Source organism: Eptatretus burgeri, chromosome 15 (genome assembly GCF_056783735.1).
Source record: "Eptatretus burgeri isolate ZD-2024b chromosome 15, Ebu_testis_v1, whole genome shotgun sequence".
Lineage (NCBI taxonomy): Eukaryota > Metazoa > Chordata > Myxini > Myxiniformes > Myxinidae > Eptatretus > Eptatretus burgeri.
This window is the reverse complement of record NC_140975.1, coordinates 19,535,033-19,562,970: the sequence shown is the minus strand read 5'-3', so window position 1 is coordinate 19,562,970 and position 27,938 is coordinate 19,535,033. Positions and strand designations below refer to the sequence as shown.

The 27,938-nt window shown below is 45.4% G+C and overlaps 3 protein-coding genes across 11 annotated transcripts in view; 1 reads left to right on the top strand and 2 right to left on the bottom strand.

The window, feature by feature from the left end:
- The window catches only part of GNPAT (glyceronephosphate O-acyltransferase), a 60,353-nt gene extending 56,045 nt beyond the window's left edge, over positions 1–4,308 (top strand). For 8 of the 9 annotated variants that reach the window (XM_085857437.1, XM_085857435.1, XM_085857442.1 and 5 more), the window contains one exon: positions 2,670–4,308. In XM_085857437.1, the coding sequence (XP_085713563.1) occupies positions 2,670–2,710 (41 nt within the window). In that variant the 3' untranslated portion in view covers positions 2,711–4,308. The remainder of the gene's footprint in view (positions 1–2,669) is intronic. The other variant, XM_085857436.1, reaches the window with a different exon arrangement.
- Positions 1,713–14,898, bottom strand: SPRTN (SprT-like N-terminal domain). The gene is made up of 5 exons (XM_085857445.1): positions 14,511–14,898; positions 14,332–14,431; positions 13,681–13,809; positions 5,661–5,955; positions 1,713–4,142 (listed from the first exon to the last, which is right to left on the bottom strand). The coding sequence occupies exons 1-5, from the start codon at positions 14,828–14,830 to the stop codon at positions 3,163–3,165; spliced, it is 1,824 nt and encodes a 607-aa protein (XP_085713571.1). The 5' UTR covers positions 14,831–14,898; the 3' UTR covers positions 1,713–3,162.
- Positions 14,899–19,855: 4,957 nt separating this feature from the next.
- WDR70 (WD repeat domain 70) lies at positions 19,856–22,512 on the bottom strand. Its single transcript, XM_085856267.1, has one exon. The coding sequence runs from the start codon at positions 22,509–22,511 to the stop codon at positions 20,589–20,591; it is 1,923 nt and encodes a 640-aa protein (XP_085712393.1). The 5' UTR covers position 22,512; the 3' UTR covers positions 19,856–20,588.
- Positions 22,513–27,938: the final 5,426 nt, after the last annotated feature.

Here is a 27,938-nt window from a genome sequence, read left to right as displayed (position 1 = left end):
AATAAAACCACACAGGCCGTTCCTTTTCTCTTGTTAATGACGACTGGATTGGGGCATTGTGTTTATCTATAAATGCACATAGGAAATCAAGAAATTATTAGAATACACTATCCGGAAGTCCATACATTGTGACCCGTAATGGGGAACGTGACACAGAACCTCTTCCCCATCGGCCACGCCTACGCAGCAACGTGTCCTGTCATTGGTTGGTAAATAAATGGCCATAACTTGGGAAGCACTTGTCCGATTAATATCAAACCTTGAAAGGGCACGTCCACAGGACCACAGCAATATAGCTGGCAAGTTTCAATTAGACCGGACCAGTGGTTGTCGTGAAACAGCAGTCACACACACACACTGCTGGAATTATAGATAGATATGCCACAACAGTCTCTTGAAAGTTGGGGTTTGTTCTGACTGTTCACTTTCGCTGGGGTCAAGCTCAGCTGTCAGAAAGACTTCAACGCCAAGGCTACGGTGTATAACATATTTGAGTCCATTATTGATTCATTCTATTTCTGACTTGAGTGACGAGAGGGTTGGTGGTGGTCATATGGCAGCTTAGCTGCTGGGATAGCTCTCATTTCTTGAAGCGCGACTGTGTCGCTGATGCAGTGCCCCTCTACCAGTACACGCACTGGAACTGGTACTCATTCCGCCGACCTCTGAAGGATGACAGGCTGAGTCAACCCCCTCATGTATTAATTCAGCGGCCGACAGGGCTTGAACTCAAGACTCTCGGATCCCAAGCCACCACCCTAACCACTGAGCCAACACCAGGCTGCTAGAAGGTTAAAAAAAACTATTATTTCTAGTCACAGACGAATCAAACTTTAAATTATTTTATGCATTGAACAAGAAAATGAAAATCTACAAACCAATCTGTCAGTGTGAACTTCCAGACAGTCAGTCCTGCCACTTGTACACGAAATAGGCCGTTTTCTGGCACTTGCAAGTTGTTCAAATTTATATGGCTCGGGGCCAGAAGCTCCATATTATAAATTCCCATCATCCTCCAACTCGTGCTCGGCAATATCGGAATGAAAACAATCAATTTCATCGCCGCTGAAATCACTCTCTGATTCGCATCTCGCCATTGTTTACACGGTTTCTGAATGTTCACGAAGTTTTCGGAGAACGTGACGTCATAGCATCTTCGGTAACTTCCGGACTGTTTTTCGATCACTGACAAAAGTTTTGACTTAAAAGTTAATTTTAACATATTTTGAGTTTCAAATGTAAGAAAATAAATACCCAACGATTATTAATGTGCTTACAACCTTCGAATCACGCGAAGTCATCAGCGACCCAAAACCTGCTCTTTAACCAAAATCGAATTGACTTGTCCTTGCCACTTGCACAACCTATCCAAGTTTTACAATAATCCATCCACAACTTTGAAATATCATGTTATATATAATTCTTGGTCCCATCTCTCAATGGTGATGAATCGCTTAAAAAAAGAAAATGATCGGGTCCACATCTGTATCGTCACCAAAATCTAATCAATTCGTCCTTGTCACACACCCAACATGCCCACCAAATTTCGGCCAAATCCATCCATACCATTTTGAGATATCCTGCTCACAAACAGGGGTGAAAATATAACCTTCACCCACCTTCGGTGGCGGAGGTAGACACAGGATAACGTTTCGGCAAGATTGCAAATTCCCGAGATTATTTAAAAAAAAAAAAAATCACTCCACTATGGGTCCTTTTACAATGTTTATTCATTTCATATGCAATACCGGGCATAGTATAGTGGCGTGCGCCTGTAATTCGGCTACTCGGAGGCTTGGGTTGGAGGATCGCTTGAGGACGGGAGCTCTGCACTGGGCCGCGCTATGAGAGGGTGTAGGGCAGCCCAGAATCATGGCGAAACCCAATCCTTATCCCTGTGTCATAAGAGGTGACCAGGGCTGCGTCAGGAAGGGCATCCAGCGTAAAACCTATGCCAAATCAGTTTGCGGATCATAACGGATGATTGGCTGTGGCGACCCCTAACGGGAGCAGCCGAAAGAAGAAGATTCATTTCATATGCAGCCTGGGGCTGCTGGTTGTATCGTAACTGGGAGTATAGCTGTCCCACTGATGCAGTGCCCTCTATAGGTTAAAGCAGGGATTTGGAATTTGTTCAGGGTGCCCGCAATAGCTCACATACTCCAAGTGATGGACACTGTGGGATCTTTACCATCCACCAAATAATGCTGGGAGATGGGACGGCACACACATTGATGCCTCTCCCTGCCTGCGAGACACCAGGATGACAGTTTATAACTGGGCCGATTCAAACCCAGTGTATATGGCTCAAAGGTAAGTGTGCGTACTTCTAGGCTATCCTGCCAGCCCTCATTGGAGCCACATACATGTACCATTAAATTGGTGCATGGCAAACATCATGAAATACCTCCAGACAAGATGTGCATATGATGACCTATGACTTCCTGGTGCTCACGCATCACAAACTTCAACACACCTGATCGGCAGGTCTGCGGTGTCAATTTTACTTATTTGCAGTCTTGGCCAAGTTTATATCCCATGTAACTCGAGAGGTAATGCTAATGACATTGCACCAACACAATACAAACTAATAATGAAGATACAGCTTTGATGATGGATGGTGACTATTTGATCCTCATTGAAAACCTCTTTCCACCTTCCACCCAAAGCATCCTTGAAACCACCGTCCCAGTTGCCAGCAAAGCTCTGAAGTCGGTGTTGCAGGTACAAGTCAAGAAACTGCCTTGAACCCTGACCTTTGGAGATCAATGTGATGGTGTAACAGTGGCTGAACAGGCACAGCTATAAAATCTTGAGTTTTGCTTTCACCATGCCAACAATGAAGGTTGATTAAAAAAAAATTAAATTTATTATTTTTTCAACAGACAAAACAGCAAAAATATGTATCAATTGAAGGAACATTCAGCTGACATTAAAACAGGAGTAGACGATGTATTGTGCAGAGAATAACATTCAAAATTTGCAGTTTTGTAAAAAGAAAGGCTCAGAAGCCAATCTTTCTCACGCTGAATTAAAAGAAATAAACCATTTCAAGGTATGCCGATTACGCCTGACTATCTTTAATACGGTATGTTATTACATATTTGTTCCAAGTACTACTCAGCTGGAGAAGAAGGGATGTGAAAGCCATTTCAGGTGCGGTTACTGCAGACACGTGTCGAGATGCTCGTTTATTTGAGACTCCAGCATGGGATTCTGACAAGCAGGACAATGCACTGTTACCCCGACCTGCGGCAACATGGCTCCTTCCTCGGATTGAGCATCAGAGGTCTGTGGCCATGTGGAAGATTCGGAACTTCTTCGTGCCCTTTTTCCTGGCTCGACGGCGTGGCCCGATCGCTCATCACCGCCAGATCTGCTGAACGGAGACCAAGGCCTCTTCACTGGCAGCACTTCATTAACCATTTGCAATACTGGTTTCATTTTTTGTCCTTTAAAATCAAAGCCTTTCGACGAATTAAGAACTGCAGTCTGAGCAGCACTTCCCAAATGCAAGTTCCCTGAACACTCGACTTCCTTCCGAGTGACGAAGAATGAAGGCAAAGTTGCCGAGGGCATCTTCACGTTGTTTTCAACATTCTGTTGCTTTTGCACAATGCCTGTTCGATTCTTCCGTGGACCGATTGCTCCACATTTCACAGGTGAACCATCCCTGCTCTGAAACACTCTCGTGTTGCTGACTGACCATTTATTGTGCCAAGTCTTGCTGTTATCTTTCTGCAGCCAAGCATCCAGCGAGCTTGGCGTTTTGGTGTCATTGGTGCATGACCCTCTCCGGGGAGACTCATGCCCTTGTTTGGCAGCGGGTCCGTCCTCGGAGTGCGTCACGCCGCTGTAAGGTGAAACCGTTTTACTCGATCGATCCTTGTCGATTGTGTGCTGTGCTGATGTCGCAATTAGAGTTTTGTTGACAATGGGTTCGTCCCTCCACACCTTTGCTGATGCTGAATCTTTCCAAGAAGAGATGAGTGATTGAATGTCATTGGCATTTTCTAGCAAGTTCCCACCACCCTGTATGCTGGGTGTTTCGTCCAATGGTGCTGTGTGCTGCAAGCTGCCTCCCAAAGTGTGACCTTTACCAAAGAATGGGATGAATGTGCGAATATCAGCATATGTTGATCCTGTGGGGGTTGGGGGGTGAGGTCGCATCTTAGAGATCCCCATGTACATGGTATTCAATCCCTTGAACCTTTTACATACGAACAGGAAAAATCGCTTGAGAATGCAATTTTTATTTTCCAAGCATAATGCTAAATTATTCACTGTGGATTAAAGTAGTCAATCATGTTTGAGTTCATGACTCCTTCAAGGATGTTAAATGACATTTTTCCAGCACAAGAACCACACTTTCAACTGCCGAGAATTTGAATGAGAAAAATGGATAAACCCCTTCTTTTAGTGGAAGGGGCCCTGTTTTCTTTCCACCTCTCCCCCACAACCTTTCACTTGCATATATAACATGAAAGTGGTCCTGGAAACATACATGAACGTAGTTAAACTATATCCACAAACTTGCCGTGTGATTCTCAACGCACCACATGAAACTCGTATCTTTGGCACTAATAAATAAATAAACACAAAGTCGTGTATCAATTCCACATGGTTCATTAAAGTGCACAAAATTAAAAAAATAAAAATAAAAAAATTACGGGCAGGGTGTCCCATTAAAAGAAAGAAAAAAATATATATATATATGTTTTAGTCTGACGATTGTGACTTGTCATTAGACAGAGCAAATGTAAAAGCTTTAAGTCAGGAAATTTGGTTCCAAAATGCCAACAGTAGAATTCAGTCTTACAATTTGCTTCCACCATGAACACTATTATTCACGTAGCCGAGATACAGTCATCAATCGCAACCTGGAACGAGATATCTGCTATCACAAAGTGGATTACCCTCCCCTGGCTTACCCTTTGTGATCACCCATGACTTACCCTTGGCCCACAATCCAATGATGACCACGTTTTTTTCGGACCACCATATGACCTTGACCTTCAACATTTAAGGATAGAGTGTAAATTAACAAAATGTGTCCCATCTACAATCTATCCCAAAATTTTTTTTTTTTAACCACATCATGAAAATCAGAGGAAAATTATTCAAGTTATGATCTAAAAAGGTTTTTGTTAATTGGGTCACAATCCGAAAAAAATTAGGTCAAGGATACTAAACAAATCGGGCGCACAACTTCCGTGCAGGTATGCTATGATGATGCAAGAGTTTTGGAAGGCCAAGCGGTCTGACATTCCATTTTGGCAACATTGAACGATGACAATTTTTTTTGTTTTTCAGAGCGCCATTTCACCTTGACCTTTAACCCGGAGGGGTATGGTGTCAACTAAGGGTAAATCTGCCTTTCTCTCGGCTCCTCTCCCACACCAATGTCCTATAAGATTCAAAATCCCTGTTACTTTCACCTCCAAACAACCATTCTCAGCACAGTAATAAACTAAGCTTAACCGACTCCAAATAAGTTTAGGTCTTTTCCATGTGATGCTCTGAAATACCTCTGCTGACCGAATCCTGTTCATTCAGACAACTTGGCAATTTGAGAGAGACTGCTTCAAGTCATCAATGCCATTGTCGTGGGAGGTAAGTGTGTCATGCCAGGTAAAGGGCAAGTGAGTGATGTGCGAGACCTTTTATTGGTGAGCGAGTTGTGCTTCTTCCTCCCTCACATTTGTTCTTCCCATATTTTTTTCCATTCTGCGTCGAGACATTTGTTTTGGACCCTCTGTCAGGTTCACGGACCTTGTGAAATGTCCCGCCGCAACTGCGCTCGTGATCCGACCACCAAGGATCACGAGGTGCCGGGGCACGATTCATCGCTCGGCGCACGTAGCCAAAGTATGGATGTCTGGAGCGACAGGGTCCGTCACAGCGCCACCAATGCTGCCGATAGGAATCCACCTCGTTATGAAAGCTGTGGTATACCTTGGGAACAAGGAGCTTTTGGTTAGGTCGTATACCATGCAACACCAAATTGTGCACCAGCTTTAAGGCCCTGTCATACCTAGACGATTTAGTCAGCGTATGCCGATGTACGAAAAATTTGTCTAAAACGCTGGCACACGTCGAATACGTTATGGGTAAGTTTGGTATACGTCATAGTACGCTGGCATACGTCATAGTATGCAGAGCTGTCAATAAATTTTGACATGCTTGAAATTTTTCGACGCATGCCAGCGTATGACTCACACGTTCCGCATACGCTGGCCATAAGTTGTAGGCACATTACGCGATCATTGACACACGTCGACACACGTTACTTGTAAGTTACTCATAAGTCGAAAAACGTCGAGGTAATGTTTAGCGTCAGTGTTTCAGACTCCATGGTTTTTAATTTTTTTTTTTTTTTTAATTCGGCATGACGGTGATGTTGACACTTCGATTTATAGTGCGGTTATAAGATAATACAATTAATAGGCTGCCGCTCAATGACTTAAGTCATAACCGCACTAGAAATCGAAGTGTCAACATCACCGTCATACCGAAGAAAAAAAAAAATCATGGAGTCTGGAACACTGATGGGTTTATCCTGTGTGAACCTCATTTTTATATACCAATTCCCTTAAACGCTGCCAATACGCCATTATACGGTAGCTGTAACTTAGTAACACGTTCAGTAAGTTCTGTGGTCGTCCGGAAGACGTCAAATACATCTACATACATCAATGTGCGTTGGAGATGCATTACACATTGGTTCAAAGCACGTTACTCATAGGTTAGAAATAAGTTTCAGGTACGCTAAATATTACCTCGACGTGTTTCGACTTATGAGTAACTTACAAGTAACATGTGTCTGTGTGTCAACGATCGCGTAACGTGCCTACAACTTATGCCAGCGTATGCGGAACGTGTGCATCATACGCTGGATACGTCGAAAAATTTTCAACATGCTGAAAATTTGTCGACGTACTACGACGTATGCCAGCATGCTCTTAGCGTATACAAAACTTACCCATAACGTATTCGACGTGTGCCAGCGTATTCGGCAAATTTTTCATACGTCGGCATACGCTGGCTAAATCGTCAAGGTGTGACAGCGGCTTGACACTTCGATGACTTGTGCGGTTATGATTTGAATCGTCAAGCCGCAGTCTTTTAAAAGGCTACGCCACGTGATTGTCAGCAATACGCTGCCGCGCTAGCACAAGTTAGACTATCGTTGGGCATAGGTTGTGAACACCAACAACACGCTCAGCATTCGTTGGTATAAGTTATCTATATGTTATCGAAACGTTCTGTGTACGTTACTAATACGTTATGCATACGTCCAACTCCTTATGAATACGTCCAAAACTGGAAGAAAAAAAAACATCAATAGTTCAGCGTACGCCAGCGTTTTACATACATTTTGATACCTTGCCATATGCTGGCTAAAACGTCAAGGTGTGACAAGGGCCTTTAGAGATGTATGCTGTGTAACTTGGGTCTCCAGGTTGTGTGCGAGGATTACACAGCACCTGGGTGATTTGGCCCGCAGAGTAGGTGGTTCAAATCAAGTCGAGGATTGATTCGAGGAAAATGTCTGGAATTCACAGCAAACTCAGGAAAATAAAAACACCAAGAGAATTCCAGACAATTGCGTTAACATCATTCCTTCCGATTCGGGGATTTTGTTCCAAGTGTTGGTCGAATCTGCAGCTACCGCTTACATCTCGTTAAAGCTAAGTTTTCTAAACCAGATTTGTCGCATTTTTCTGTTACATCTTGTTCCGTGTTGTCGTACCTTGTTTATGCCGGATACGTTAAATTCGTTTTTGCATTGTTCAAGGACTACTTTAGCCCCCTCCTCAGATGGCCGCTGTGAAAATTGTTCCTTTTGTCCCTGTATTCCTCGTTTTGCTCCTTTCTTCCCATACATTGTACTTCTACCTCCTCAATATTGTTCTATTTCCCCTCATCGCTTCAAAATAAAGAAGTAAAACTTTTCGTCCCTCCTACTCCACAATGATATTATGACCTCTGGCACTGAAGGTGGACGGAGATTATGATTTCACCCATCTGTGTTTGTTTTGTGAGCAGTGTATCTCCAAAGTTGTGGATAGATTCAGCCAAAATTTGGTGGACAGGTTGGGTGTGTGATAAGGACAAATTGACTGGATTTAGGTGAAGATTCTTCACCATCGAGAGATGGGGGCAAAAACGATGTGTAGTCCGATATTTCAAAAAGTTGTGGATGAGTTGGTCAAGTAACAAGAACAAGCCGATTCAATTATGGTTCAGGTCTGGATCCAGATGCGGTGCATCAGTAGTATAGAAAACGTAAGCTCTTCAATATGCTGGGTCTAGGTCTGTCCTTATTTTGTTTTGTTTTTTCGGAAATTTCAAGGGGCTAACCCGAATTTTGATTGCTATTTGAGAAAAAAAATATGAACCCGAAAAAAAAAAATGTCTCGGGGTTGCTACCAGCTGTCAAAAATTGTAAAAAAAAAAAAAATGTGCATTTTTATGTCAGATTTTGCATGAAAATTTTACGTGCTTTCTGGTTGGTTCGAACGTGAATAACGAAAAAAAATGGTTTTGATCCCCAAAAAAGTGTTACATATGTCCCGAAACGTGGCTCAAAAATGGGAAAATTTTCCATTTTCAACATGAAATTATGTCTTGTTCTTGTACTGACACGGCTTGTTGTACGTGCGAGATATTTATTGTTTAGATCAGTTGTATTGTCTGCTCATTACTCCATTGAATCACTGAGTCCGTCAGTCAGTGACTGACTGACTGCCATCAATTTCAGGTCTGCTATCCGGTCATTCAGGCATTTAGCGGAATTGCCTTTCGTGAACTAATGATAACTATTCTGTCGTTTCAGAATATATACTGAGTTCATATCGTACCACTGACGGCTTCTAGAGATCGTGACACCCTGTGGCTGATTGGTTTTCTAGAGGGAGAACTCAAGGGAAGTAAATTGCCATCCAAACGAGAGGTTTTGAAAGTGTTCTTTCATCATAACTACAATGAAGGAAAAACTGTGCGTGATAGTGCTACAACTGTAGCTGATATGATCCTAGTATTTTGGGATAAGGCAAGAATTCCTTGTAAGTTGAAGAGAAACTTGATACCCACGATTGAAAAGCTAGTGGATGACTATAAATATACCATCAGAGATGGGGAATCCCCCGCCACTGAAAAATAATTGAAATCAGAAAAGCGGTTTTCCATTTATTACAAAATACATTTTTTTCAAGATGGCCACCCCAGTCGGCCATCTTGGATCCGGCCACGCCCAAAATCAATAGGGTTCTTCCTTTCCAGGTGGTTCATGTGTGACCCAAATTTTAAATCGATATGGCGAACAGTTTACGAGTTATCGCACTCACAGCTATAAATGTTGACGCCCAGCCGGACGGACGGACGACCCGGGTGACAACAATATCCCCCTTCCGCCACGCAGCAGGGGATAAAAAGCTGAGGAAAAACAAAGAAAATAAACAAACAAAAGAGGTCCGAAGGACTACAAGAAAAAGAAGATGGATTCAGTGATGATTTGGACAATCTGTTTGATGTGGCACATGCCAATGCGCTATTTTTGATAAAAAATCGAAGATAATCTTTTTGTTAGCACAGAGGGAGAAAGGAAGAAGAGGGACAATGGGCACAGTAGATGCGAAGCGAGCGAGAAGTGAGAAAAAAGCAAGAAACCGGCAGGAAGCAGAAATAAAGAAGAGAGAAGCGGTAGAAGAACTGTTTCATCAATCGTCGGAGAAAGCTGCACTGGGGTCCAGTAGTGAGGAAGAACAGCTTGGTGAGGACCCTTTGCCAAGTACATCTACATCTACTACCCCACCAATGGCAAAGAGGTCGCGAAACTCTGTGGTAAGTCCACAACTCACCTCAGCCCTCGATAGGGCCACGTTTGTTCTGGCGGAGACTGTCAAAAGTCTCGGACATGAAGTAACAGAGTACACAATCAGTCGGTCTTCAATTCATCGTGACCGGTGCAAACATGGAGAACAGATTGCAGGACAGATAAAAGCAGAGTTCACTGTAGATGTACCTTTGCTCGTGCATTGGGACGGAAAATTGTTACCGGACATGACTGGAAACGAGAAGGTTGATCGCTTGCCAGTCCTAATGTCAGGAAAGGGTGTGGACCAATTGCTTGGTGTTCCAAAGATTCCTACGTCGACGGGGGCTATGCAAGCTCAAGCGGTTTGACATACTCAGTGACTGGAATCTGTCCTAAAGTTGCTGGTCTTTGTTTCGACAAAACCAGCAGCAACATGGGAATTCATAATGGGGCATGCGTCTTATTAGAATGCCACTTAGACAGGAATTTACTTCACTTTGGGTGCCACCACCACATTCATGAGCTCATCCTGGAAGTGGCTACCGTGGTGTGCCTCGGTCCTTCCACAGGACCAGATATTTTGCTATTCAAAAGGCTTCAAGAGCAAGGGTCGTACGTTGATCAAACAACCTTTAGAGTGGCACAACCTATAGAGAATCCTGGAGAATTTAATATTTTAACAAAAGAGGAAATCATCGAGTTTGCGAAAGATCAATTGAAAGAACATCAGCCCAGAGAGGACAACATGCAACTTTTACAGTTATGTCTTGTATTTGTAGGTGGTGAGCCTGAACGAGGCTTTCACTTTCGTCGTCCAGGTGCCCTACATCGAGCCAGGTGGATGGCTAAAGCTATCTATTCCCTCAAGCTGTACTTGCTTCGCGGGCAGATCAAGTTGACAAAGAGAGAAGAGAAGGGCCTACTTGATCTGGGCCACTTCCTAGTACAAATATACGTCAAAGCGTGGTTTACTGCCCCGAATTCCATCTCGGCTAGTGCGAACGACCCGACATTGTTAAAGCGAATGGATAAATATTCCAAAATGAACGTTGATATATGTGCATGGCTCACAAAGTGGGTACACATACTGTTACACAAAGGGCAAAAAAAAGTTTAGGGAAGCATGAAATGCAACCCATTATTTTAATCAGCATGTATTCAAATAGCTAAATCTAAATTGTTAGACCTGCAGCACGTCCGGTTTTAAAGTTACCACTGAATATATAAAACACTGTAAATACACGTTCGAATTTCGAGCTTGGCGTCAGCGTAATGTACGGAATCAGATGAAAAAAAAACAGGCTCAATATGTGACAGGAAAAAGAAAAAAAAACAACACATTTTGAGAGAGTCCGATGTTATAAATTACGAAGAAAACACAGACGAGTTCAGTAGCAAAGAAAGCCACACTTGTAAGCGAAAAATAACGTTAAAATCGAATCTATTTCGTTCGAACTTTTGAAAATAATCAGTTTAAACATGAAAAGAAAAACATAATTCTTACCTCTCGGATCCTCACAAAGCACCAAAAAGATTATTGCGTTGGTTAAAATGAAGAATTATCAGACAAATGCGAGTCACCTCCTTCGGCTCGGCGTCCTCACGCTGGATTCGTACGTTACGGCTCTCGCAAATACACGGACACGAAGACAAACGCTGCACTCGACGGCGAATGTAAATGTGCTGACACGCTTGCAAGTACCTATTATATCCATCAATCGGGGAAGTTTGCAAGACGGCAAGGTTTTCTAATGCTAGCGTTATTTGCATCTGACGAGAGATGATGATTCGTACATAACGGGACTGACACGAAAATCAAGACGGGATTACTTGCAGTCCGAATTTTATTTTTCTGATCACAATTTTGATCTATATTTTTCTGCCGTTAGACTCTGTTATATTTCCAAGAAATTAAGAGAGATTTGGAATATAAATCATAAGAAACATTATCAACACTGGACTCCTTTTTCTCGATGCCGTGGACACGAAGCGTTATGTACGAATCCATTATTTCATCAGATAGGGTAGATGCCAGAAAACCCGAATATGGAGACAGAACATCATCAAAACATAAAAGAGAAACCAAAGTTCCCATTCTGAGTCACCACACTCAAAATAACTGTCACATAAGAAACGTACAGTGAAATGAAAATTTTACCAATCAAACTCACATTTATAAGGTTAAAATACCCATATTCTGTTGCTTTAATTCATCTTTAATAAAACAGGGAAATGGAGAGTATGATATTGCTGGTTTCTACAGGTTCCCCAAGATGTCCACTTTCATTTCTGACCATTGATGGTTTGTCTAAGTACCTCATCATAGTTTTATGTGGAATTTCCCAAACATACCACAGCATACCCACTTTGTGAGCCATGCACATATCTAAGGCAACGGTGAAAAAGTTGCTGGGACAGCTGTTATTTAATCGGTAGAACTGATACCATTATGTCTATTTGACCGAAACGTGTCAATTGAGACAAAAAGAAAAATATCTCAAACTCTAAAAGAACAAGACGATGATGATGAAGCACCAAAAAGAGCTGTTGTTCACCAGAAAGATATAATGCGCCGAAAACTGGAAGATTTCGCATCTCTGAGAAGCAGAAGTTTTTTTGATGGACTGCATTTGAACTCTGACTTTCTGCACAAAGACCCGGATCAAAAGGAAACTGAAGATAGTTTCGTACAGAGCCGTACTATCGTCAGCAAGCTGAAAGTTGCGAATGAATGTGCAGAGCGTGGTGTAGCCCTGGCGACCGAGTACAACAGTCTTACTACGTACGATGAGGAGCAAAAGCAGTACCTATTACAAACGGTAACTGAGCACCGAAAACAATTCCTGAACTGTAACAAATCAACCTTGAACAAGTGAACTATAGCTCTTGTCCCGTCTGTTCAATGACTCAGTCTGCAAACTGCGGAGTTCGAAAAACGCGAAAAATAAATAAAATCTTGATTTTTTTTTTTGACTTTTCAAGTTTCACTGAGACGGACTGGAAAAATCTTGCCAAGTTCAACAATATTTTTCTGCAGTATTTCAGATTCTAATGCACCAGAAAACATCATACATTACATGTTAATGTCATTTTGGCATTAGATTAAAAAACAAGGACAAATGTGTCCACGAGCAGCGTCCTAAAGGTTTTGTCGACAAAAAAAAAAACAACTTCCGATATTTCGTCACGTGCCTTGATTAAGCCAATAGCGAAACGCGTCATAATGTCTTTATGTATTTACGATATATCATGTATTTACGAAATTACAATACGATAAATGGAATAATCTTTAAAAAGTAACGTGAACTTTTCGAAACTTTAAAGCAAATGTCCGAATATATTTAAAAGTTCATGATAGACGCTCTCAAAAGGCACCATCTATGTGAGGATGTGTACATGTGCTCAGTATTTAAGGAGATCCAGATCTTGTATATACAAGAGCAGAGTCCTCGAGATTAAGGTTTTGTCTTCACAAGAAGAAGAACAACGCCGAGCTTTCTATGAGCAGCGTTCGCTACGCGAGACGCTGCTAAAAAGAAAAATATAAAATGAATTTCTTTTTTTTTCAAATCTCGATGGACGGTAGCAACCCCTAAAAAATTTTTTTTTTCAGGTTCATATTTTTTTTCTCATAAATATCAACCTAAATTCGGGTTAGCCCCTTGAAATTTCCAGAAAAAAAAATAAAACAAGGACAGCCCTAAGGTATGCACTCTGCCATGTGCCGTTCTACTTCCTCATGCGGATATCTTTTTATCCCCCTCTTTGTTTGACATCGCTCGAGCTCGGCACAGGGCATTGCTTTGTACGTGGGATGATGAAACGAGAGATTGCATGGAAGTAGAAGTTCCACAACCTACCGTGATGTTGGTACCGCTCCGGGAGTTTATGCGGTGCATGTGGCTGCAGAACTCTGGGCCATGGCCATCACGATCACGGTTGTTCTGGGTCACGAACAGCAGCGCGTGGATCATCTCGTGAAGCAGCGTCTGGGACAGCCGTCGAGGGTGCAAAGCAAAGCCAAAACTCGTGATCACAGAAAGACAGTGTGTGTGGTCAAAGGACGAATGTTGAAGATTCGAACCTTCCTTTCAACACATTACAAAGTTTGCTCGAAAAAGTTTACCTTCACTCGGAGTTGTTCAACTCGCGGCATTTCTAGTTATTGTTTCATGGAGAAATATTTATTTCAACTCGAAAGGAATTATTGTAATTGGGGAAAAAAAACGTTCAAACCGAGCTTAACGGTTACGAGCACAACCAACAAGGAAAGGTCTGCCAACAAGACTTCAGAGCTGGGGTGTGTTCAGTTGCCAGGCAGCTTGCTAGCGCTTGCCAAGCAGCTTGCTAGCGCTTGCCAAGCAGCTTCCTAGCGCTTGCCAAACAGCTAGCTTGGCAAGCGCGAGCTCGCTGCTTGGCAACTGAACACACCGCTGATACGTCCCATCAGCAAGAAGAGGGTCGGGGGGCAGAGTATGTGGAGGTCAAACCGAAAACTGCAAGTAAATTACCTCCACGAGGTCTTTCCTGGGTCGCAGCTTGAGCAACGGTTCACTCAGCTTGATGCAGCAGAGCCCGCCACGACCTTCGTAGCAACACAATCCTGCACAGCTGCAGATAGACCACGACGCTCGGACAAACGCACCAACAGTCGTCCACAGCGGCCCACCCAAAAATCAAACCTACTCACAGGGTCATCCGCGTGCTCCATTTCACCTCGACCCCGGCCAGCTTCCCCCAAAAGTACAAGTCGTTGAACTGCATGAACAAAGCTCGCACGTCGGGGTTCGGGTCGGCCATCTCCCAGGACGCGTCGATGAGCGAGGCGCTGCGGCCTTGGCCTTGCATCCTCACGGGACTCCGTCCGTCCAGCGGCCGACGAGCCTCCAGCCGAGAGCCATCGCGCTCCGGGTCACGCCGTGAACCAGGATCACTCACACCTTTAAGTTCAAGTCCGATCTCCTCTTGCTGCAGCGCCAATGCCAACGCCAGGTCGACGTCCTCCATCATCGATCCATCGACTGTAAAACTAAACTGCCATCACTAATGTGAAGAAACCGGATGTGACTTGTCTCGACTCAAAAATCACAATTCTTTTGCATTTTACCTTAATTATACCCTGAAAATATTACGTTTTTGAGATCGAACAAGGATCTAAATTCACCGTCAAACTGTATAACAAATTAAAAAAATTCACTCAAATTTTACAAGCGAGAAACCAGCCTAGCGAAATATTTCATCCACACACCGCTCAATATGCTTCATTAAAACTCCTTTCAACCCTTATCTGTTAACACGATTTTTTTTATGGATAAATGATCGATCTATATTTGAGAAAGACAACATGAGATGCTTTCCCGCCCATGTGACTGTTGCTGAGAGCATTTGTCATTTAGTCCCTCCATTAATTTGGCAATGCATGGACCCGGGGAGATGGTCTCTTCAATCGAGATTCGTCTCCTCCCGAGCGGAGATCAAAATCCTGCACCCTCGAAGAAACTAGAACTCCACGACACTGCTTTCTCAGAGCCAGCTTTTGGAAAAACCGTTAAATTACAAGACAAGTGGTGGTGCCCGAGGTGGTGGAATCCCCGTCAGGCAGGATTGATTTAACGATAAAAAAAACCATATCAGAGAAACGGTGACAAAACCAAGTGTAACTCGCCGGTTAATGGTCACAGCCACGAGTGCCTGGTTTGAGGCGAACATAGCGAGTGAGTGGATGCAGAAATTTGAAAAAAAGAGAGAAGTGGAGGGACACCATCCGCGCTGAATGCGAACACCACGAATACAGGACAGAATATAAGATAAAACTAGTGTGAATGGAGAAAAAAAGAAGAAACAGCTTGAGAAGATTGATGGATTGAGTGCTTTGCTTGAAGGCAGGTCTTTGGTTGTTTTGTCAAAGGTGATACAGTAGGTGGTTTGCCATTGCCTTCCCAGCAACTCATCAAGCAGTAATTTGTTCAGAGTGCCGGTGATAACTCGCCTACTCTTGGTTAAGGACGCTGGAAGGATCTTTAACATCTAATGATGGCAGACGGGACACCCGGCTTAACATCCATCCAAAGGACGACAAACACGACCGATGAATCGCCCCGCCGGTATCTGCATGAAGTTTGAACAGCAACAAAACGTAGTTCTTCGTGGGGACACGATGGAGTCGATAGAAAAATCTGTCAAATTCTGAGAAAACACAAAGTGTTAACGTTTCAGATCAAGTTCGAAACGACAAACACGAACACGTGTAAACACGGACACACAAGGGACAGGAACGAGTCCCCGGGTACGCAGATGACCACGAACTCGGTTTCCATCCCAACCACCTCACCTCACTCGGTTTCCATCCCAACCACCTCACCTCACTCGGTTTCCATCCCAACCACCTCACCTCACTCGGTTTCCATCCCAACCACCTCACCTCACTCGGTTTCCATCCCAACCACCTCACCTCACTCGGTTTCCATCCCAACCACCTCACCTCACTCGGTTTCCATCCCAACCACCTCACCTCACTCGGTTTCCATCCCAACCACCTCACTCGGTTTCCATCCCAACCTCCTCACTCGGTTTCCATCCAAACCACCTCACCTCACTCGGTTTCCATCCCAACCACCTCACCTCACTCGGTTTCCATCCCAACCACCTCACCTCACTCGGTTTCCATCCCAACCACCTCACCTCACTCGGTTTCCATCCCAACGACCTCACCTCACTCGGTTTCCATCCCAACCGCCTCACCTCACTCGGTGTCCATCCCCTCCGCCTCACCTCACGCGGATTGCATCCCACCCGCCTAAGCTCACTCGGTTTCCAACCCAATCAGTCACCTCCTCAGTTTCCATCCCAACCACCTCACCTCACTCGGTTTCCATCCCAACCACCTCACCTCACTCGGTTTCCATCCCAACCACCTCACTCGGTTTCCATCCCAACCATCTCACTTGGTTTCCATCCCAACCACCTCACCTCATTCGGTTTTCATCCCAACCACCTCACTCGGTTTCCATCCCAACCACCTCACCTCACTCGGTTTCCATCCCAATCAGTCACCTCCTCAGTTTCCATCCCAACCACCTCACCTCACTCGGTTTCCATCCCAATCAGTCACCTCCTCAGTTTCCATCCCAACCACCTCACCTCACTCGGTTTCCATCCCAACCACCTCACCTCACTCGGTTTCCATCCAAATCACCTCACCTCATTCGGTTTCTATCCAAATCACCTCACCTCACTCAGTTTCCACCCCAACCACCTCACCTAACTCGGTTTCCATCCCAACCACCTTTCCTCACTCAGTTTCCATCCAAACCACCTCACCTCACTCGGCTTCCAACCCAATCAGTCACCTCTCGGTTTCCATCCCAACCACCTCACCTCACTCGGTTTCCATCCCAACCACCTCACCTCACTCGGTTTCCATCCCAATCAGTCACCTCCTCAGTTTCCATCCCAACCACCTCACCTCACTCGGTTTCCATCCCAACCACCTCACCTCACTCGGTTTCCATCCCAACCACCTCACCTCACTCGGTTTCCATCCCAACCACCTCACCTCACTCGGTTTCCATCCCAACCGCCTCACCTCACTCGGTTTCCATCCCAACCACCTCACCTCACTCGGTTTCCAACCCAATCAGTCACCTCCTCAGTTTCCATCCCAACCACCTCACCTCACTCGGTTTCCATCCCAACCACCTCACCTCACTCGGCTTCCAACCCAATCAGTCCCCTCCTCAGTTTCCATCCCAACCACCTCACCTCACTCGCTTTCCATCCCAACCACCTCACTCGGTTACCATCCCATTCATTTCACTTGGTTTCCTTCCCAACCACCCCACCTCATTCGGTTTTCATCCCATCCACCTCACCCGGTTTCCATCCCAACCACCTCACCTCACTCGGTTTCCATCCCAATCAGTCACCTCCTCAGTTTCCATCCCAACCACCTCACCTCACTCGGTTTCCATCCCAATCAGTCACCTCCTCAGTTTCCATCCCAACCACCTCACCTCACTCGGTTTCAATCCCAACCACCTCACCTCACTCGGTTTCCATCCAAATCACCTCACCTCATTCGGTTTCTATCCAAATCACCTCACCTCACTCAGTTTCCACCCCAACCACCTCACCTAACTCGGTTTCCATCCCAACCACCTTACCTCACTCAGTTTCCATCCAAACCACCTCACCTCACTCGGTTTCCAACCCAATCAGTCACCTCTCGGTTTCCATGGCAACCGCCTCACCTCACTCAGTTTCCATCCCAATCAGTCACCTCCTCAGTTTCCATCCCAATCAGTCACCTCCTCAGTTTCCATCCCAACCACCTCACCTCACTCGGTTTCCATCCCAACCACCTCACCTAACTCGGTTTCCATCCCAACCACCTTACCTCACTCAGTTTCCATCCAAACCACCTCACCTCACTCGGTTTCCATCCCAACCACCTCACCTCACTCGGTTTCCATCCAAATCACCTCACCTCATTCGGTTTCTATCCAAATCACCTCACCTCACTCAGTTTCCACCCCAACCACCTCACCTAACTCGGTTTCCATCCCAACCACCTTACCTCACTCAGTTTCCATCCAAACCACCTCACCTCACTCGGTTTCCAACCCAATCAGTCACCTCACTCGGTTTCCATCCCAACCACCTCACCTTACTCGGTTTCCATCCCAACCACCTCACCTTACTCGGTTTCCATCCAAATCACCTCACCTCACTCGGTTTCCATCCAAATCACCTCACCTCACTCAGTTTCCATCCCAACCACAAAACCTCACTCGGTTCTCCAACAATTTCCTTCTTTCGCCATTTTGTGGGGAATCTGAGGGATGAGTGGAGGTATTTTAATCTCGAATGATTCGTAGCTGCTCAAGGTACGTTTCTTGAGATATAATTGCAGCTACAAGGTCGATTCTCCAATTCACACCAAATTATACATCTATTTATTACGTACGCAGACAGACGAGCCAGCTCGTTCCACCATTCCTGGGAGCATATCAGCAGTGCCCCTGTAGGTGAGTGTAGGAATTTGTAATATTCACGACTTCTGTGGATAACGACTCTTCATGAAGAACACCATCACGTGGAGTCTGACATCCCTCAATTTAGACTGGCAGACGCCACATCGAGTTTAACGTCCAACGAGGGCGGCGGAAGTAGGATGGGCAAGTCCCCCTTTTTGTTTTGTGAGGCCAAAATGTTTTGGTTTTTTTTTTTGGCCTTTCACCATTCTTCCCCACCCCACTCCAAATCCTAAAACGCTTCCAGCACACTTGCCCAGGGACACCCAGCTTAATGGATAGCACACCAGGATGACAGTTTATGGCTGGGTCAGGATTCCAAACCCAGGCTACACAGCTCAGAGGAGAGCGCACACACGCCTTGGTTGAGATTGTCCCGAAGTGAGTCCCACGAAGTGAGATTGTGAGAAAGTAAAACTTTATACGATTTCTTATTTCCAACCGTTATATCTTAATAACTGGGAAAAGCGTGTTAATAACCAGGCAAGATTCTTTTCCTGATACACAAGTGGAAAACACTAAAGGGGATAAACTACTGCAAACTTACACACAAAAAAACCTCTTAGTTTCAGTGCCCCAACTCCAGCTGTACCTAATATGTAGATGTCCTTAATGCTTGGTATTGCAGGACCAAATTTTTCAAAATGGATTAGAAACGGTGAATATAAGGAGGTTCGGTTAATGGGATACGTACAATCGAGAGAGTGCATAGATTTTGGATATCATCATGAATTTGCTCTGCTGGTTACCTGATTACTGAAATGTAGCTGTGCCACTGATCTGGTACCGACAAGGCAGGAGTTTGGAATTTGCTCTTCGTACACATCCTTTCAAAACGCACCATGCGATCTTAACATCCACCAGTCAATACTAGTTGGTGGGACAGCCGGCTCAACAACCCCTCCTCAACCGGACGGAATACTCGTTGGTGCAACACCCGACCAGCAAAGCACCAGCCCTGACCCGTCCCATCGACCACAATGAAAACACACCACACACGATGAAAGCTCAAGGACACTTCATTCTCGTCGTCCTCCACCGTGCCCGAAGGTGTGGGAGGTTATTGTAATCATTGTGTGTCCGCACTTAACGCAAGTCTGACAAGTAGAACTACTTCGAAATCAATCAATCGATTAATTCCCAGATCTACAGGAATCCAAATATCGTACAAGGCTTGGCATTGGTAAATCCTCGGTCTCGTTTCTCAAGTCTTCTTCCATCTTCGCTCTCACTGTACTCCTTCACGCGTACACGACGGTACGTCGAGGTACTTTACGTCGTGTATGCGAGGTGCTGTAAGACTCCTCGTGTCAACCACTGAGAATTCCACGTACACGTCAAATGCATCCAACGAGGATGAAGTGCTCAATGGTGACTTGAGAAAATGGAAAGAGGATGAAGACAAAGGATGGAAGGGGAGTGTGTATGAGAGGGAAAGGTGAATCGCATATTCCACCAATGAGGAAGATGACCTCTAAAGTCCCAAATCAGAGAGGGAGCACATCAACACTGGACAATGGGAATACCAACATTGTCCCAAGGGTGAAAATGGTACAAAAGGGATTATTTTATTTATTTATTTTTTAAAGGAACCTGCTAACCCAACAACAAGGTATTGTTGCAATACAATGAAAATGGTAAGACGTAGACCTGAACAATGGTTGAGAACGATAGCTTGCTCGATACACGCCCAGGACGATGGGGAAAGCCGACAAACAACTCCGATGTCACGATGGTCAGACTTTTTGTCTCTTCCACTGAGGTTCATCGGATTCTTCCTCTTCTTCTTCTTCTTCAGCAAAAATTGGGTTGGGTTGAGTGTGCTTGTACGCAGGAGCGACCCAGTAAGGATTGGCCTCTGCGTCGCCGGCGTGTCGGAGAATTGCCTCGCGCGCGTTGCTGTCGTCGGATTTATCCAACGCGATGTTCTTTACGATGTACGACGCCAGGGTTCCTCCGTGCATGCCCACGCGTCCACCTCGTCCGTGGCCGGCGACCGGTGGCTCCGGTTTACGGGAGCGTACGGGATCCAACCTCGCCTTCTCCAGCTGCTTGTGCGTGCTCTTCTGCCGCGGTTCACGGAACAACGGGAGGGCGTGCGGCGTTATGATGTAATCCTGGGTCACCCCCTGGTCGACCTTCGCTCGCCGCGTCGGCTTCACCACGCACAGCTTGGCGCCCCTCTGGCTGAGCTCCGGGGAGTAGAACAAACGCACCTGGCCAGTCGTAGTCCCAGCCATCAATTGGTTCACCTTGGGATGCCAGAGACAGGAAGCAATGCCCACCGCAGTGTCAATGCTATAAGCGACGGATAGAGTCTGTCTGTCCAAAAACACCAACCGCCCATCAACCTCACCACCACGCTTTGCAGACGTCCCGGTGAGCAGCAACTTGTCATCAGGGCTAAAGCAAACGTCAGTGGAGTGATAAAGATTGGGTAGATCGCAAGTGACGGCGACCGGTTGACTGAACGATCTTACATCCCAGGTCTTCAACGTATCGTCACCTCCTCGCGAAGCAAGGCAACTGCCGTCGTAGGAAAAGCAGAGCGACGTGGTGTGTCCACCGGGAGCGTGAGCACCTCGACAAATCAACTTCGGGTGTACTTTGATCCGCGGATCCCAGAGTTGAATGGACCCGTCCGTGCAGGCGCCGGCGAACATCGCGGCCGAGCGATCGAAAACACACGCAGTGGGAGCGGCGCGTCGACCCTGCGCTGACCGACCCTTGTACACCGAGACGCATCGTCCGGGCTGGTTCACGTCCCACAGTCGTGAGGTGCCGTCGTTGGAGCAGGTGAGGAACTGCTCTTTGGTTTTGGGATTCCAGCATCCGGCGTTCAACATGGCCGTGTGACCCTTGGTGTTCGTCATGTCAGAGAGGTACTGGTCTCCCTTCATGCATTCCATGACCGGAAACCCATCGCGATCCACCACCTTGGCCTGCGCGGAGCCTGACACCACCAGGATGACGTCACCCGTGGTGCTGTACGCCAGATCGCGGATCTGGTGATTCTCCATTGGCTGCACGCTGCGAAACGGCTGCAAGGAGCTGTCCATGCCGGCGAAGTCCCAGAAGGACACCGAGCAGTCGGCACCACCCGTGACGATCCTGGCGCCCGCAGGGTCCAGGCTCAGAGCGAACACCGTCTTGTTGCCATGGTGAAGAGTGATCTCATGCGACGCTGGGATTCGATCTTCAATCGTCTCTTCATCGTTTTCATCGTCAACAGAATCCTCGTCCTCGTCACTCTCGGCGTCAGCGTCTGTCGCTCGCACAGAGGGCCGAGGCTTGTTGGTTTGGATCGGCAGGAGCGGGGACGGCACACTCACGGGGACGTGTCGCGTCTCCTCTCGTCCCCGTCCCTCTTCCTGTTCCTCTTCCCGCTCCGCCAAGACGTGCCGACTCCTCTCCATGGCCGTGCGCCGGGTTTGCTCGAAGATCGCCTGCAGGTCGAAAGTCCGAGCTTTCTTTCCGAATCCGCCGAAGCCCATCACGTTGGCCACTTCACTCTCCCCTTCCTCCACATCGCGCTCTTCCTCGCTCTCCTCACCTCGCTCCATCATGGTGTTTTCATCACCACCACCACTAACACTAACACCACCACCACCACCACCACCACCACCACCACCACCACGGGCCTTTTCCGGATCCTCCATCATGCGAACGGCGGGAGTCCAAAACGGAACTTCCTTAGTTGTTGTTCATTAAAACGAAATACTTATTACTTTTGACAAGATGTTAATTTTATTAATCTTTCTGCGACATTAATTATAAAATATGAAACTCCAAGGATTCTTGACAAATCAGCCCTGAAAACATATCATTACAAACACACCGCTCGAACCATTGTTACGGCCCACAACCTCCGTGATATACCGTGTCCACCTCGGCGGGAAAAGAAACGGACTGAGGTGAAAGATTTTAAAATTATACACAAAACAAGTCTGAACACGACGATGGTTCACGAGCGGGATTTGACGATGTCGATTGTTTCAGAAGAAAATACCCGACTGTCTGTCACCGCCGATTTCTTCAAAACCGATCTTCTCCCTCAAAATTGACCGAATCAAACTGAATTTTTTTATATGTTGTACATATGGCCAATGCGCACAATTTCTCGAGCGGGAATTTCGATTAAAAAAATCGAGGAAAAAATATTTAAAAAACAAAAATTACAAGTGGGCGTGGCTCCGCCCACAATGGGCGTGGCTCCGCCCACAATGGGCGTGGCTCCGCCCACAATGGGTGTAGCTCCGCCCATCGCCATAAGCCAAAACGAGGCATTGATATCAACATCATATTCAAGTTTCATCCAAATCGGATCACATTCCACGAAGTTGTGCTCTGGACAGACAGACAGACAGACAGACATAAATAACGAATATAGTGGTCACTCTGGCTGGTGCTCGTGAACCAGAAATACAACGAACGATATTGGTAAAGCAATGGCACGCAGGGAGGATTCGAAGTGGTGAAGTGTTTGTAGACCGCCGACAAGACGGTGATAACACCTGGTCTATGTCAGATCTATGTCCATTCTCCAAGGACGTGTCCACTCACCACTCATGGCTCGCAGACTTCCTCTCCTGTCGCAGTCAGCGTGTGGTCCTAAATGGAGTTCTTTCATCCCCTCTTCCTGTCCAGGCTGGAGTTCCTCAAGGTAGCATTCTGGGCCCTGTTCTTTTTTCTGGTTTTCATCAATGATCTCTCCGACTCTGGAAAATCCTCTTTATCTCTGCTGATGACTCCACCCTCTGCTGTACCATCGGTCATCCATCAGATTGGCAAACCGCAGCTTCTTCACTCTTTGCAGATCTGGATAAAATCACAAACTGGTCCAACACGTGGAACATGTCTTTCAATCCGGACAAATCTCACACTCTCACTATGTCTCTCTGAAAGGACCGTTTAGAAAAACCCCCCCATCCACTTTCTCAACAATCCTCTGGAAGAAGTCCTTTCTTTCAAGCCTTTGGTCTCACTATCTGATGATCTTTTTTGGGATAGCCACATTTCAAACCTCGCCTCCAAAGCCAGTCGCCGACTGAGAATCCTCCGTCGTGAAAAGTCCTTCCTCGGCCCTCCTGAGCTCTTGACCACTTACGAAGCTTTCATCCGCAGCCTGATGGAGCACTGCTCTCCCCTCTGGGATGGTACTCATGCCTCCAACCTTGCTCGGCTTCACGCTGTGGAAACCAAGGCATTTAGGATCATTGGCATCTCCCACGGTGAGGCTGAGTGTTTGGGCCTCTCACTCTCTCACCGCAGGGAGGTCGGTGGTCTTTCTGTCTTCCACAGTCTCCTCTCCGGTCTCGCCCCCCCCCCCCCGCAACTCTGTCGGAGATACATCTTCCCCATATTTTTAGAGGGCACTTCAGGTAACCCTCTTGGTAAAACTTTTCCAGCAACTCCCTTCTGGTAAAACTACCAAAATCAAGAATCACTGCTCACTTTCACTCTTTAATTCCTCTTTTTTTCCTGCATTTGGAACAAACTCCCACACTCTCTTCAATCCCACTCTTCCCTGCAGGTCTTCAAAACAGCTGTTCACTACCATCTCGTCTTCCCCCATCCAAATCCTAGATCTTTTCTACCCCCGCTAATGCACCCAAAACCCACCTCCTTCAAATTCCCTGCTTTCCTTCCTGAAATTCCCTGTCGTGTCCATCTTGTTTACCCCGTGTCCTCCACCCCATCCCCCTTCCTTCCATAGATCTCCTCATGTCTCTGTTCCTCACTGTTTTGTGCTTCTCTCTCCAGCAATATATATTATATATTATATATATATATATATATATTTATATAATATATATATAAATTTATATATATATATATATATATATAATATATATATAAATTTATATATATATATATATATATATAATATATATATAAATTTATATATATATATATATATATATATATATAATATATATATATATATATATATATATATAATATATATATAAATTTATATATATATATAATATATATATAAATTTATATATATATATATATATATATATTTATATTAAAAGTTTAAAAGTATGGTGTATTTAAGGGTATAGATAATGAAAGGTAGAGATAAAATAAGTGAAGATGAATTATTCAACAGAATAGACAGTGATAGGACCAGGGGCCACAGCATGAGAGTATAGAAGAGGAGAGTTAAGATCGTAGCAAGGCAGGGGACTTTTACTCGAAGAGTAGTTAATGCATCGAATGGTCTCCCTGGAAAGGTCGTGGCAGCAGAAACAGTAGATAAGTTTAAATTAGAATTAGATAGGTACCTGGAAGTTATGGAGATAGAGGGGTAGAGGGATGTTGGCAGGACCTGAACACAGTTTAAGTATGCATGGGTGATTGTGTGCATCTGTGCGGTGTGTTGTCTATGGGTTTCTCGACAAGGAGTGTTGTGTGTTTGTTGTGTATTTCTCATCCAAGAAGCACCCTCGCCAACTCTCGCTGCCCCACCCCCCAAAGGAGTAAAAAATAGGGGCAATACCCCAGGGCACTCACCTGGTAGAATAATGATAGTGAGGAGGAAGTCATCGTGGGACGGAATCGGTAAAATGTACCATTGAACCGATGTTATGGCCCCAATTTTTTAATGTCGTGAACAAACTTTGGTACATCACGGGCGATGAAGGTTGTGGTCAAGTTTCATCAAAATACTGTGTGTAGTTTCTGATAAGTTGCAAGTGTTTATGGACGGACAGATGAACAACATGCCATCCCATAAGCTCCCTGGTACTACCTCACAGGTGAGCTAAGAAAAAAACCCCACAAAAATGATATACATTATATTATATCTATATCTATATCTATATACACACCCAATTTTTATTTTGCCTCCCTTGGGATGTCCCCTTGTCCCATCTACATTCCCCCAACATCGCCTCATTTTGACGGATATAATTGGGCTGGTGTTGATGTGGCACAGGCAAGATGGGCCAAATGGCCTCCTCCTGCATCATTTCCTTACTAGTACGTACGTGCCCGTAAAAAAAAAAAAAATAATAATAATAATAATAATAATAAATAAATAAGCCACACGGGCCGTTTCTTCGCTCTCACGTGCCCGTACGTGCGTGACCCGGGAAGTTCGATATTATTCGCAGTTTCGATTATTCGCAATTTATTTTTCATACCCAATTATTCAATTAGCGCCAACGTATTTTACCTTTTCGCAATGTCGTGGCAAGGAAAAACAAAAAGAGAAGAGAAGAGAAAAATTTACTTCCTCGTTCGGAGCATACCAGCACGCTGATGTTCCCGAAATTTATACACCGTCTAATATAAAAACGATCATAACGGGCCATTGTGTTTATCTATAAATGAGCATAAGAAATCGAGAAATTATTAGAATACACGAAGTCATCTCTCTCCAGAAGCCCGTACGTTGTAACCTGTAATGGGGAACATGGCTGTGCTTCCCTTCCCCATCGGCCACGCCCATGCAACAACATGTCTTCCCATTGGTTTGGTAAATAAATGGCCATAACTTGGGAAGGACTTGTCCGATTAATATCAAACCTTGAAAAGGCACATCCTCAGGTCCCCAGCAATATACCTGGCAAGTTTCAATTAGATCGGACCAGAGGTTGTCGAGAAACAGCAGTCACACACACACACACACACACACACACACACACACACACACACACACACACACACACACACACACACACACACACACACACACACACACACACACACACACACACACAGCTGGAATTATAGATAGATGCATCCTTATGTGTGACGTCAACACAACACCTCCAATGTTACATGAAAGCAATTTCACCAGTACGTACAACGCGAATCCTCACTCCGATGGTCAGGCCGAAAGGATTGTCTATTTATTACGTACTCAAATGTGATGTAAATTTTTACTGCTACATCGGTGCTTGGTTGGCCACCCTCAAAACATGCCAAAAGTTTTCTGCAGTACTTTACACAGTAGTAAGACCAGGTAAGTAAACAACCTTTCTCTTGCTTTTGTTCCTCTTTGTTGAAGGAACTTGTTCCTTAAACCGGCTGCCCATGGGGTAAAGACAGTCTTGGGTAGGAGAACCCTCGTAACGAGTCAAGTGCGCTTGGAATATAGGAGAGGTCTCCATAAAACAGCTCCATGGAGGAAGGGGGGGGGGTTCTGACTTCTGCCCAGGGTGGGTGGAAACCCACTCTCCCAGCCCTGAGAGATGGCCTCCTCGAGCTATCGTTCCACGGATATACAGGCACTGAGAATGGTGGTTCGGACAAGGCGGACGTGGGAGAAGACAGAAGCCAGGGCCATCAAATGCCTGGCAGAGTCGAGGCAAGTGGGTTGGAGTGGAAAAGGAGTTGAGGTTCGTGTGGTTGGTTGGCAGAAGAGTTGTGGTGGGTGAGGGAATTCAAGAGTTAAGAGCAGTGCTGAGAGAGTTAAAGGTGATCTACTCCAAGTGCCGCACATGTGGAACACCATGGAACGAACGCAGAGATACAGGCACCACCTCTACACTGGCATTATCTCCTATGCCAACATTAAATCCAACCACAAACTCTCAAGCATCAAGCGAACCAACAGCAGTTCTCACGAGCGAACTTATCTCCTCACACGCTTGACTCATGCACCTTATATCCTTTCACTTACCATCGCACGCACCTCAATGACTTTCCCTGGTTTTGCAGAGTATCAACAGAGTCCAAAAGTCTTTTGCAGCACTCGCACGACACCCCACACCTCATTTGTTACCACGCCAGCCATCCGACTCAAATACGGGTGAGGCCGGGTCAACACCACACTCCACCTTCTTCACTCCTCTATCAATCTTTTTTTTTAATTATCTAATTTTCCTGGAATGAATGAGGTGCCTGTGTGTAGAAACAGTGACCAAGTTTCCTAAGTGGGCTTATGTGCTTGGGGTAAGAGCTTTCTTCTGACTGACTGTTTGCCTTTTACATACGTGCCATTTTGCTAAACCTTTAGAAATGAGCTTCCAAACTGCACGATTGTCTTTTTCCATTGGTTACATATTGTTGCGAATCTGGAAACCACGATCGCACTTAACATTCAGGACCTTTAGTTTAGTTATATCGGT